The sequence below is a fragment of the Branchiostoma floridae genome, chromosome 8, assembly GCF_000003815.2.
Source record: "Branchiostoma floridae strain S238N-H82 chromosome 8, Bfl_VNyyK, whole genome shotgun sequence".
Classification (NCBI taxonomy): Eukaryota; Metazoa; Chordata; class Leptocardii; order Amphioxiformes; family Branchiostomatidae; genus Branchiostoma; species Branchiostoma floridae.
In genome coordinates this window covers 17,742,457-17,755,019 of record NC_049986.1, presented here as the reverse complement: position 1 = coordinate 17,755,019, position 12,563 = coordinate 17,742,457, and the positions used below count along the sequence as shown (strand labels likewise).

The 12,563-nt window shown below is 40.8% G+C and overlaps 2 protein-coding genes across 2 annotated transcripts in view; one reads left to right on the top strand and one right to left on the bottom strand.

The window, feature by feature from the left end:
* Positions 1-2,216: 2,216 nt before the first annotated feature.
* Positions 2,217-3,756, top strand: LOC118421673. Its single transcript, XM_035829120.1, has 3 exons — positions 2,217-2,374; positions 2,798-2,910; positions 3,344-3,756. The coding sequence occupies exons 1-3, from the start codon at positions 2,248-2,250 to the stop codon at positions 3,434-3,436; spliced, it is 333 nt and encodes a 110-aa protein (XP_035685013.1). The 5' UTR covers positions 2,217-2,247; the 3' UTR covers positions 3,437-3,756.
* A 1,381-nt stretch (positions 3,757-5,137) lies between these two features.
* The window catches only part of LOC118421674 (inositol hexakisphosphate and diphosphoinositol-pentakisphosphate kinase 2-like), a 36,112-nt gene continuing 28,686 nt past the window's right edge, over positions 5,138-12,563 (bottom strand). The window contains 5 exon segments of the mRNA XM_035829121.1: positions 5,138-6,459; positions 6,985-7,166; positions 7,478-7,603; positions 7,942-8,035; positions 12,298-12,321. Coding sequence (XP_035685014.1) covers positions 5,806-6,459; positions 6,985-7,166; positions 7,478-7,603; positions 7,942-8,035; positions 12,298-12,321 — 1,080 coding nt within the window. The 3' untranslated portion in view covers positions 5,138-5,805.

Below are 12,563 nucleotides of genomic sequence, written 5' to 3'. Positions count from 1 at the left end.
GTTACTGGAGCAAAAAGCGATCCAAATCCAATTCCTTAGAAACATAACAAAGATGATCAACGTTTCAGAAGACGCGGTTGGTTCCATGGTGTCGAAGCCTCAATCAATGGCAACCGTCGAACCAGTTGAACATGAGGCCAAACTTCTCTCATGTGAGGATATCGCGGAAATCAGCATCACCCGACTGCTGGGACGCGGCTACACCAAAGTGGTGGAGCTGGGGACTTACAGAGGCCGACAAGTTGCCGTCAAGCGCGTCAAATCTAACGTGAGGGACGTGACGGCATGCAAAGCGAGGATGAAGGGGAAACGACAGCACGAGTGCTATCTCTTTGCGAATTACAAGATCATGAAGGAGATGCTACTCCAAATGCAGCTATCTCATCCAAACATTGTGAAGGTAGAAAATGTGTCAAAAAGTTTTATTTATTTAACGTTATTAGTCCGGGAGAAGATACCTGAAAAAATGTCATTTCGTAGCACACCCAGTACATAATTAGCTCATGATCATAGAATGATAGGGTGATGTCTCCATATCATTTCAAGGTACTTCAGTATGTTGTTTTATGGTCCAGGTGGAACATCGTGGTTCTAGGGCTCTCATGCAAATTATAACAACAAATGAAACAACACATCATAGAGAAATCAGGTATCCACGTCATCATCTATCTAGGAATTAACGGTGCAAGAGACTAATTGATCAGTCAACGATCGTGATCGTAGCTAAACGGAATGAATAGTTTTGTGTTTAGCCTCTCTGTTACTGTATACGGGTATACTGTGTCGTATCCGGGGTAACTATAATTCTCTTCAGCTTCTAGGGTACTGTGTCCGGAGTGAAAACATCGCGGAGAGTCTATCTGAGCATGGTGTCGTGGCCGTGACGGAAGTCGGCCGTAGCTTTAACATCGAGGCGGCGAGGAGCATGATGTGGAGGCAACGACTTCAGGTGTCCTTATACCCCCCTCACATTAGGCGAAAATCGATAGGACGACGAGTCTGCGAGCTAAATTACGAGGAGGCATGACCCTGACAGGAAGGGGGGGTCTCTGCCATTTCTTCGTCGGCAGCAGGGTCACATCCTCCTACGCACGGTCCCAACGGCTAATAGGCTGAGCAGTCAGCTAGCCGTTGGGACCGTGCGTAGGAGGATGCAGGGTCATGCCTCTTTGTAATTTAGAGCTCGCAAACTCGTCGTCCGATCGATTTTCGCCTAATGTGAGGGGGGGTATTAGCGGGTATCTCACTGCACAGCGTCAAATTGCGCCAAAAAACTGCGCCTACTTTGCAAATTTGTGCAAATTTTCGCTTGAGCTCAGACTGTTACGTTGTGCGACGCATTCGCGTTGCACAGAGTGCGCAGGCTTCTGGATATCACAGCATTGCCACTAGATTCAAAACCAATGTGCAATGATTGAAACTGCACCAAAAAGAGATGTGAAGTGATTTAAGATGTACACTCATGATACTTGGTGCATCATAGGTTAGATGTTACTAAGTATGTTGCGACATTTTGCGCCCATGTACGCCCATCAGCACAATTATCCGATTTATTGCCAATTGTGTTTGTTACCATTCCTCGCATATATATATATATATAGCGCAATTTTCCACGGTCTAGTGAGATACCCGGTTTAGGAAGTAGTAGAGTAAAGCATACTTCCTGAAAAAATACCGGTTCAATAGCCTAGTGGCCGTGAATTCGATACATCACGATACACACTGCTTCTCTTCATAACACAGTAATGAGAAAAATTAGAAGAAGTTGAACATACTCCATTACCAGTGAACTAGACCCATGCTGTAGTGCTTGCACGACAACAAAAATATCACCTCCACGAAAAATGAAGGTACTGTTTTTGGTGGGTCTGTATGTTCCGTCTGTGTGTGCCTGTTTGGTGCAACTGCGTGTATGCCTTTTTTGGTCAAAATAAATCTATAACTTCTTGATGGATGCAGTTATATCAAGAAGTTGACCAAAAAGGCCCGGTAGGTGTTGGGAAGACCGATTTTGGTGGAAGGTTAGGTCGATCTTGTTTTGCATCTTTTGCCTTGAACGTGCTATATAATTTTTTATATGGTCTTGCTTTTTGGTGGCCGATACCGGTATCTTTTGATTTGAGCAAGAAGTGCTGTAAGTTTGGCCCACACTAGTTTGTTTAGTTGTCCTCAAACTAACTTTTATTTCTTTAGATCGCCATCGACATAGCGGACCTCCTGGAGCATTCCCCCCTAGGCTCCCTGATCATGGCGGACATGGGGCCCAGTCAGTTTGTGTGGGTCGGCGACAAGGTCAAGCTTTCGGACATGGATGATGTCAGCAGCGTGGAACAGGCATGCGCAGTGGACTCAGATTGTTATATAGGCCACATACGTACGTCATCGGCATTATCATCAGTCAGGGCACGAGTCAGATGGCTTTTGGACGATTTTTAGTAAACTTTCCTAAAACCACCAGATGAAACCATTCGGATAGAGAAATCAAGACTAAAAGTAGAGAATCTAAGATCATAACGTTGTTTATAAAGTTGTGTTAAATCGAATTCCGTACAACATTTCAAACTGTTTTCATCGACTTTTCAAACTGTTTTTATCATGGTTTGTCCCTTTCTTCAATTGTGAAAGTTTCCAAAGAATACAAAGCCGTTTACTCATCTGCTTCGATATTGGGTAAGGGCCTGTCAGCACGGGCGTTTCTCTGTCAGAAAATACGATTTCAACATCACAAGACGTGTCTGAAAGTCCAGACACAATCATGCAGAATCTAGTAACATGCCTCTGTTTTTGCGTGTTGCAGGTAACCTTACTCCCTGTGTCGATGGCGTCTGTCGTGGGCTGAACGCCAAGCACAACATGAACGGGGCCTTCAGACGGATATTTCAGCACATATTAGTGCATGGTGGGGGCGAGGTATGCACTGCAACCCTCACTTTTAATATGAATTAAAAAAGAATAGAGCCATAACGAATATTGATACATGGGCATGAAAGAATTTTAAATGTGATTTTGGGGCCATATGGATGACGTCAGCAGGTTTTATTGCACCTAATATTATTTTTTCTATGAGAAAGTACAGCACTTTGGTACATACCACTGCTATGAAGCAATGTTTTTCTATTTCGTGTGCGTGCATAATGCTACAAGCTACACACTGACGTTTTCGCAAATTGATAGCTACTAATGATCTGTAGTTATTAGAAAATTATTATTTTTGATTAGATGAAAACAAGTATTTTCTAAGTGTTACAGTTAATGTTTCCGACACAACTAAGTGTCACTTCAACTAAGCCCTTGGAATAACTTTCAATGAAAACGTGACTATCATCTTATCTTTCTTTTTCAGATATTGTCTTTGACACAGGAAATGGAGAATTTGTCAGTGAGTGCTGCCACTCTTCACTCCAGGTTAAAGCAGTTGCTTCAACAAGAGAGATAAACACCACAAACGAAAAGTGCCATGGTTCAATATTACAATACGTACTCCATTTCCAGGGCCGTTCGTACAAGCCCAGTCAATAGAGATAGTGACGTTTTCCTACATGTACCTAGCCTCCTTCGCGAGCGGGACAGGGTTGTCTTATATTTTATGGGGGGGGGGGGCGCTAGTGTCAACAGTGTAGGTGGCTAGGGTTCTTACGCTGGGAAAGGGAGTTTTGGGGCGTTCCACGGCAAATTCCCTTTCCAGGCATGAGAGCACCTTTGCCAACTTTAAAACTAGCGAACCAGCCAACGCCTGCATAAAATAAAAGCCAACCCCGCCAGGGCTCGAAATTAACATAGTCCCATAGGCCCGGGGCACCAAAAATTTTGGCCGGGAACACTAGAAAATCACTTTGGGACCTTTTTTGGGACGATAGAAAAATAATCAACATCAGAATGTAAACCCCATCAGTGTTCGAAATACCCGTCTGCAATCTGCAATTTACACATAGATTTTCAAGACTACAGATGAAAAATAAATAAATCTGCAAATTTGCAGAATGAAAAAAATCAGTTTTCGACTCTCAAAAGCCCCCCAAATTAGATCCGTGCTCCCCAAGTCTAGTGTATTACAGCGCATTGTGCGTGGAAATCCTGGCACATGAACCTCAAAAAACAAAATGAAAACAATGCCATTTTACCAGAGAAAAATTTTTGGAAACGTTTTAGACTCTGTAATATGTCATATAGTGTATAGTATGTCATATACTGGGGTTACGGGAGCTTGGTGGCAGCTTATTTACTGATGGTCTGCTCGATTCTCCCAAGGAGGTTAAAAAAAGGATTTTCCCAGCTGCGTGCCACAGCATTTATAGTAGTAAAATCTTCAGAAGGAAATTCGACATGTAAGTCTTAAAGTTCTACACAAACAGTGTACATCTTTAATGTCAGAAGATAATAATTGTCCTTCTGATGGCCTAAAATCACCAGTTAAAAGTTTTTTTTCCCAACCTCCACTTGTTATGTTTGGTTTGTCTGAAGACACGTTTGAATCTGCGTTGATTTTGAGTTTATTATATACTTGTAATTGACAATTAGTTATACAGAAATTTTGTACTCTGAGTCTGACTCAGCATTATATTTATTGTTGTAATACACTTCCTACTTGGGACCATCCATCCTCACTTCGGGACGATTGGAATTTATTTTTGGGAACACTTCTGGGACAGTAGGGGAAAAAGTTAATTTCGAGGCCTGCCCCGCCCAAAGTCTTCAAAGGAGGCTAACCTTCCTTAGGAATATCCTATGTCATAAACGTTCTATTTGAAAACATTTTCTGTAGATGTCATTAATCTGGCAAAAGTTAATGTCTTTTAGCAAGTTGGATTATGGTACATCACATTTTTAAAACATTAGATATCCTTAAATGATGTCTTTTCATTGTCTTAAAATCCCAAATACTGTAAATGCATTTAGGTTCGCGGGGATTTAGTTTCGCGGTAGCGGGAAAAGGGACTTTTCGCAGTGGATTCAAGTTTGCGGTAACACCATAGACTGCAGTCTAATACCATAATAGAAAAATGTTCGCTGTGGTTTTAAGTTCGTGGTAAAGTGGTGACCGCGAAAACCGCAAACATTAATCCACCATGAACATTTCTGCTTTTACAGTAACACATTTGCTACACAAAAATAAATGGACTCCATGCCTCTGCACTCCTTCATTTCATCACACCTCCTGATCTTTAATTGCCACTTTCTTCGTACATTTATAAGAATTCAAACTGACCTTCTTTCAATGTTTTCAATAGAGATTTTATTTGACACATTTCTCCACCATTCCTCCATGGAACAGGTCAATTAAAACAACTTACCGTACATTTCTTCTTATATTACACACTGAAAATATGACAACAACATCTTCCATATGTACACACTGTGTATGTTAAGATAAATTACTATGCATGTTTACATAGAGTATACTTCTCAAATACAAAACATATATCATACACTCTTTAAAATGTGTTGGTATCTATCCCTATCATAACATCCCCTAAACTTTGGCAAAACATTCATGTTGTCAGTATGGCTTTCCATGGCTCAAAACTTTAAATCATAATTGCAAACGTTTAAAAAATGGAGTACATGTACAAGTCAAACAGATCCTACAGCTAGGAATGTTCCATGTTGCTCACATATTAGGAAACAAAAAACAACAACAGCTGACAAAGACATTCAAATGCTCCATTTAAACGCTGCATTTCAGGGATAATCTTAGAACAACATTCTTAAATGTCACCATATATACAAATAATAAACACTTCATTCATGTACAAGTAGTGCTAAACTGTACCTGAAGTCCAGTTGCTTACTATTATATCAACTACACTATAATTGCTCCTTTGTCTCCAAGTTCGTTAGAGTTTGGTCACTTCCCACGGGGCTAGGAGGTTCTGGATTTGCCTTTGTGTCAGCCACCATTTCTTGGTCCCTCGTAGATCCATTTTCTCCTCCGTTTGAGTTTGACGTGTGGTCCACATTGGCTGCTGTCCTGCCAGCTATCGCCTCCTGAAGCAGCAGAGCGTCCCAGCTGGTCTGCATGCTGTTCTCTCCGCTGCTCGTCTCCATGGGAACCTCTCCCTCCTCCAGGATTGGGGACGGGATGTCCACCATGTCCGAGCTGTGGTGGCCACCGGGCATGACGTTCCCGGGGCAGCTTGCTGCATCGCTCCCATCATGCATTGCCACCGAGATGCTCTCCTTCCCAGGTCTGCCACTCCCATCATGCCGTGCTGGTGCCATCTTGTTCCCGGGCTGCTCTTCCCCGCCCCGTGTTGACCTGCTGCTCCCGTCGTCTCTTGGAGAATCCTCCATGTGGTATTTTTCAGCGGCTTCCATCATTCCCCGTTCGAACATCTTGTCCAGTTGGATCCCCACGTCTCTCTCTGCAGAGGTTGGGGAGGACGGGCCGGCGCTGGATGCTGCCGAGGTCGGCCAGCTGCTGTTCACGTTTTCTACAAACAGGAGGCTGGAGGGCAGCACCTGGGACACAGATAAAGAAGAAATGTTGAAAGAGGAAGTCAGTCCTGGTACAGAAATCACACTGGATTTACATAGAAATACCTGTTCAGAGGAGACATTTGTGGCAAAACTTAGAGAGGAACAAGAAATAAGGCATGTTGAACCCATACTGGAAATTGTTTGATAAATTTCTGAAAAGGAAGAAGACTGGGAGAACACCAAAATACCCTGATGGCAAAGGACATGGCAGAGAAGCTCCAAAAGAACATAAACAATGGAATGAGTAAGTTAAGATTTAAGGTTTTAAGGATTTTTCTCCCAACACATTCTCTTCATCTTGACCTTTGTCCACTACTTGCATCCAATAGAGAGCCTATTTAAGACTGTAAAATTCCATGTCTTAAGATGAGCGTCTCATGCTAAACAAAATCATTTGTACTAAAAACTCATATACCATTTTTCTTGGAGAAGATCAAATACTAAACTACCTTACTTTCAATTTTTTCAATTCATATTAATTATCAACAATGAGTAGCTGTTGCATACCTTGCGAGGAATGTACATGTTCGGTGTGGAAGGCTTGGGTGGAGACACGGTGGTGGGAGTCTGGGGCCGACTTGGCTCTTTGATGACGTACCCGAAGAAGTCGTCAATCTGCTTCAGGGACAGCGAGTTATGTAGAGTCTCCAAGGGATGGATGGAGGGGACAGTAGAGTAGCTCTCAATCCCTGGGAAAAGAAATTTAGGATACATCTTTAAAAAGATCTGCAAATGTTCTTTAAAACTATCCAGCTATGTGCTTGGTGATAACAAATTCCACTCCATGATAGTTCTGGGAAACTACAAATTTTTTAATAATCCTAGGTTGGTAACTCTGGTACTTGAACACATGACAATTCCTTGTTCTTCTTCGAGGTGGTATCAGATACTTATCAGTTGGTACATCCACTAGTTTATTGGTCATTTTGCACATCATGCTAAGTCTGAACATTTTCCTTCCGTCTTCGTCAGTTATTCCTAAGTACTTGACATGCCATACCTGAGACAGGTGTGACGACGTGAGGTGCAGAGAACTTCCTGCCAGTGGCCTTGGGGTTGTAGGTCTGTAGGTTGGGCGCGCTGGAGGAACTACTCAGGATGGTGTTACTGAACAGGCTCTGGGCGGCTGGGAGACAAAAAGAAAGGAAACAAAGTGTACTGTTATTCACTTTGTCTTCTTGGTACCAAACTTTCACGGTCTGAGAAAATTTAACATGTTCTGGGAAATAAATGTTTACGGTGGCGGCAGGTGCACATAAAAAAAGTTGTCGATTTATTTGTTGTCGGCAATAATAAGTTCATGTTACAGTCATCACTGTGAAAACCAGTGACAACTGTAACGTGAACTTATCATTTCTTTTCTGACGATTTTTCTTTTTTTCTCCACTTCAGAGACATTCCGCATTTTCGTCGAAAATGTGGCCTTTCTAGTTGTATGTTCAATATATATTACATATACTTTACCTGTAAGTCCTTGTCTGTCTTCCACACTCCTTTGTTCCTCCTTCAGCCTCAGCAGAGGGGGGTTTCTCTGGCCAGAGGGTCCAACAGTGGCACCCTGTGGGGACAGGGGAACACTGGTTACTGAAGTTCAATGCCATTCTGTAGATTAAATAATCATCATCTTCAATTTTTACTTCCTACATTTGTACATTCCTATCATCGCAGGGCTCGAATTTCATTTTTTTGGTTTAGGTGCACTGATGCACCCAAGCTTAAAATTTGGATGACTACAAGAAATAAAGCAGAATGTTGGAATGGCACGCACACAGCTTTGGGGCTTTAAAAAATTTTGATGAACCAAAATTCCAATATCAGATTCTTAATAAAACGTTTGTCATACTTGTGTATGACAAACGTGTTATTATTTTTCTGACGCTTAGATGTCAAGAATATGATTTATACTGATATGTTTACAATGTTACATAGACCTACGAAAATATTTGGGTGCAAAGCTACAGTTTTGGGTGCACCAATTAAAGTACACATTTACCCAGTATTTCGAGCCCTGCTATGGTTGAAGTGTTCAATTTTGTTGTAGGCCACATTTATTTAATTTGTAGGCTCTAGGATTTGCATTCTTAACTTTTTTACCTTCTGAAAAAACAAAAGATCATGTTCCATTCTGGGCACCTATCACCGCACCAAATGCTCGCAGTTTTTACAAGCAACAAAATCTGAGAAACCAGAAATCAAATTAGTGTGGCCTGTCTAGAATACTAACATGGTACAATGTTCATGGTGTCAATTTTTCTGATCACACCTTTCGAAAGTGTTACAACGAAGATGTAAAAAAGAAAATCACCACACAAATCACCCACCAACAAGACAAGGACAACAACAAATAATAAAGTAACATTATGATAACAAGGACAAAACCCTGAGAATTCTAGTGTCAAAAAACTAATATGCGATTAGAACAGTCCTTGGGATGAACTGTGTTCTTTAGCTTAGTTGTTTTTCTGTACCATTAACTTTTCTGCCAGTTGCAGGTTGGTATTTTCAGCCCTTCTAAAATATACACTCACTAACCACTTCCAACTACAGTTTGGTTAATATGTTAGTTACATCCCCTTTCCTCTATAGGCATACTGACTGTTAAACAACCAGAGATTTACATGTAATAGAGATAATTGATGAGTTTGTTTTACACTTTGAGTGCTTCATTGTCTTTTGAATCATATTTTTACATATGGAACTAGAAAGGCCGACATTTGCTTGAGAGCAAATGCAGCATATTTCAGCCATCTCCCTCCCCATGCAACAACAGACTATTCCAAAATCACCCATGTGCAAAAATCGAACACTTTTGTTTAAAAGTCACTTCCACTAATGACACTTAATGACACCCAAAAATGAATCTTACAAAATTCCTAGTGCAAGAATTGACTCTTCCAGTGCACCCCATGTGAATTTGCACAATTGACCAGTCCAGAAATACTCTCACTGAAAACATGGTCAAGGTTGAACTAAGCAAAAAAGGCATGAAAAGGTAAAATAAACCAGTCCAAAAACACTTCCACTAAAAATGGAATATTGAATTATCACCTTTCTAAAACTAAATTTGAAAACATCCCCATGCAAGAATGGACTCTTCTTGCGATGCCCCATTTAAAGTTGTGCAGTCCAAAAATACATCCGCTAAATTGGACTTGGACGTAATCACCAAAGTCCCAAAAAATGGATTTTAAAAATCCCCCCATGTAAGGATCGACTCTTCCAGCACAACCTATGTAAAATTGAAAAAGTTGACCAGTCAAAAAATAACCACACTGAAACACTTTGACATATCAAATCACCAAAGTCCATAAACAAATTTTAAAAAAATGCCCCCCTCCATGCAAGATTGGACTCTTCCAGTACACCCCATGTAAAATTGCAAAATAGTCCAGTTCAAAAATACTCCCATTGAGAGACATTATATAATCAACAGTCCAAAGATGAATTTAAAAAAATATGTACCCCCTCCGTGCCAGAATGGACTCATCCAGATAACACCGGGCTCACTAATTGGCTGCCAATCCCCTTCGGGATGTTGACTCAGGCTACGTGATTGGTTGCCTCTTTAATCAAGTTACTAGTATATAGAGACATGTGCACATGCTGTCTTCAGGTGGGAGAGGTCAACGACCTTGAGGTCGTTGACCCTCTGGCCAGTGGAGAATTACCAAAAAAGTCCCCAAATATATCATTTTGAAGTGGTTTATGCCAGAAATTATACATGGGTCATTTGAATGAATATCTAGTGCACCTATTTACCAAAATGTAGGTCAAAAAAGACCAGGGAACAGGAGCCAAAAGCGTACGTTTTTGGTCAAACAATGGCAAAAAAATTCCAAAATTAAGCATTTTGTTGTACCGTATGCCAAAGGTGTCAATGAATTCATGTGTGCATATGTAGACGGGACTCCTATACCAAATTTAAGGTCATTTGGTTGTAAAATGGGGGTATAGGAGCCAAAAATGTCATTTCTGGGGCAAAAAATGCCAAAATTAAGCATTTTGCTGTACCGTATGCCAAAATTGTTTTTGGATATTTGTGGGCATATGATCAAGGCACCTCTGTACCAAATTTTAGGTTATTCGGCTGTAATACCTGGGAACAGGAGGGCAAAATGTACATAAAAATTGCAAAAAAACATGAATAAAATCATTTTAAAGGAAGATATGAAAAAAATGAGAAAAAATCACCTGGTTATTGACCCACTCTACCATTGTGCCAAATTTCAAGTAATTCGGTCTAGGAACGACGGAGTTGAATCGATTTGAAGATTTGACAGGAGAAAGAAAGAAACATTACGAATACAATACATTTCACCACACCTATGGTATGGCTGAAATATAATAATATCATTATCAAATTATGAGTCACACTGTCTCACACAAATCCAATTTTGGTCGCTGTAAGGCCGCAGAGCGATCACCATCTAATTCAAAGGGGGCTAAACCAAGTTTGTAACTTATTCCTTGAAACTGTTGAAACTTTAGAATATACAATGTACACAATACCATCTATCCTCGCTATAGAGCATTCTTATACATTTGTACATGTAACGTTAGTTCACCTTTATCTGTGGGGTAACCTATATCCGTTGTTCTAAAAAACAGGGCATTGGGGGATATTAACTGCCTTAAACTGCCAAACCCGGATATATACGGCACACATATACATGCCCTGTGTGCCGTGCCCGAATATATCCGGGACAGCATATTCCCCTGAAGTAGCAGCTTTGCGCGCACGTAGCGCACGAACCCCAGAAGTTAGGGACTTCGGCCTTGTTTGGGGGTTCCTTTTTAGAGGTCAGCAGCCAACCCTGGTACTTATAGCATTTTATAGGGCTGAAACTCTGGCAGTTTAAGGATTAAGTCGGTAGATAGTGGTTTCAAACTGGAACATTTGCAAAAATTGAAATTTGAAACTATCGTCCGTTGACTGGATATCCCTAAACCTCCTGATTTTTAAGAACAACAGATAGAGGTTGCCCCGCGGATAAAGGTGAACTAGCGGTAGCATGAGTACATGTAACATAAAGATCACAATTGTGCTGGGTACCCTAAGACGCCACACTAAAAAAAAAATGAAAGCGAATGTCATGAACACTTGAATATCTGAAGTGTGCATTACGTAGTACATCTCTTTCATTGCATCACATTTTTATGTGGCAGTCCTTGGGTCACCTTGCAAAATTATGATAGGTGCCATTACATACATGTGTCTCAGATTGCACTGTTAAATATAGGTTAAAGCTTCGATGCTGGGCACAATGTAAGTTTGTACAATTGGTGTTAACAGTTACTTAAAAGTTAGTGATATGTCCTGCTGTGGTACATGTAAATTGTAGTACTGCTGAAATTACCACAATTGGGGAAAAATGTTCAATTAGGGTGCTGGTACAGAAAATTTCAGTGAAATTTGAACAAAAAGTTTGAAAAAAAAAAGAGAAAAAAGCTTCACTCTTCTTGGTTTGATTACAGTACATATGGTCAAACCTGTTTACAGTGACCACTGAGTCATATTCAGCACACGGGTGGCCATTATAGGCAGTTTGAATGGTTCAAGCTTGAGTACTAGTGAATGGAAAAATGATCAAAGGACAACCAGAAACTGGTCATCTTTCAGTATTGGTGGGCACTAGCACTCAGGTTTGACTGTATTTCATTTTTTTCAAACAGATTGTTCTAAACATTACACTTGCAATTTAAATAAATAAGACTATGTTTGACACCGCATGCCCAAAGAAACAGGCCACTCTCTAGCACTAGACCAAATCATATATACATTATTTTTATGTAGGACATGACAAGAGGAAACACCAGTACCTTGCCCATGACCAGAGTATGGAGCTACAAAAACAGACGCGAGAAACCATGCGTTAGAAAGGGCCACCTTCAACAGGTCTGACACTTCAGGCAGTCAGGTGACCACCAACCAATCAAAGTGGCGTCAACAGTTGCTAGTGCATGCAAGCTGTTATAGGTTGATAGTCATGTGACTTGTTGGCCACACAGAGTTAGATTGAACTCACTTCTTCAAATTAGAAGATACGTGTAGTAATACAATGACGTTTAGTAGAGATCGCGATCTG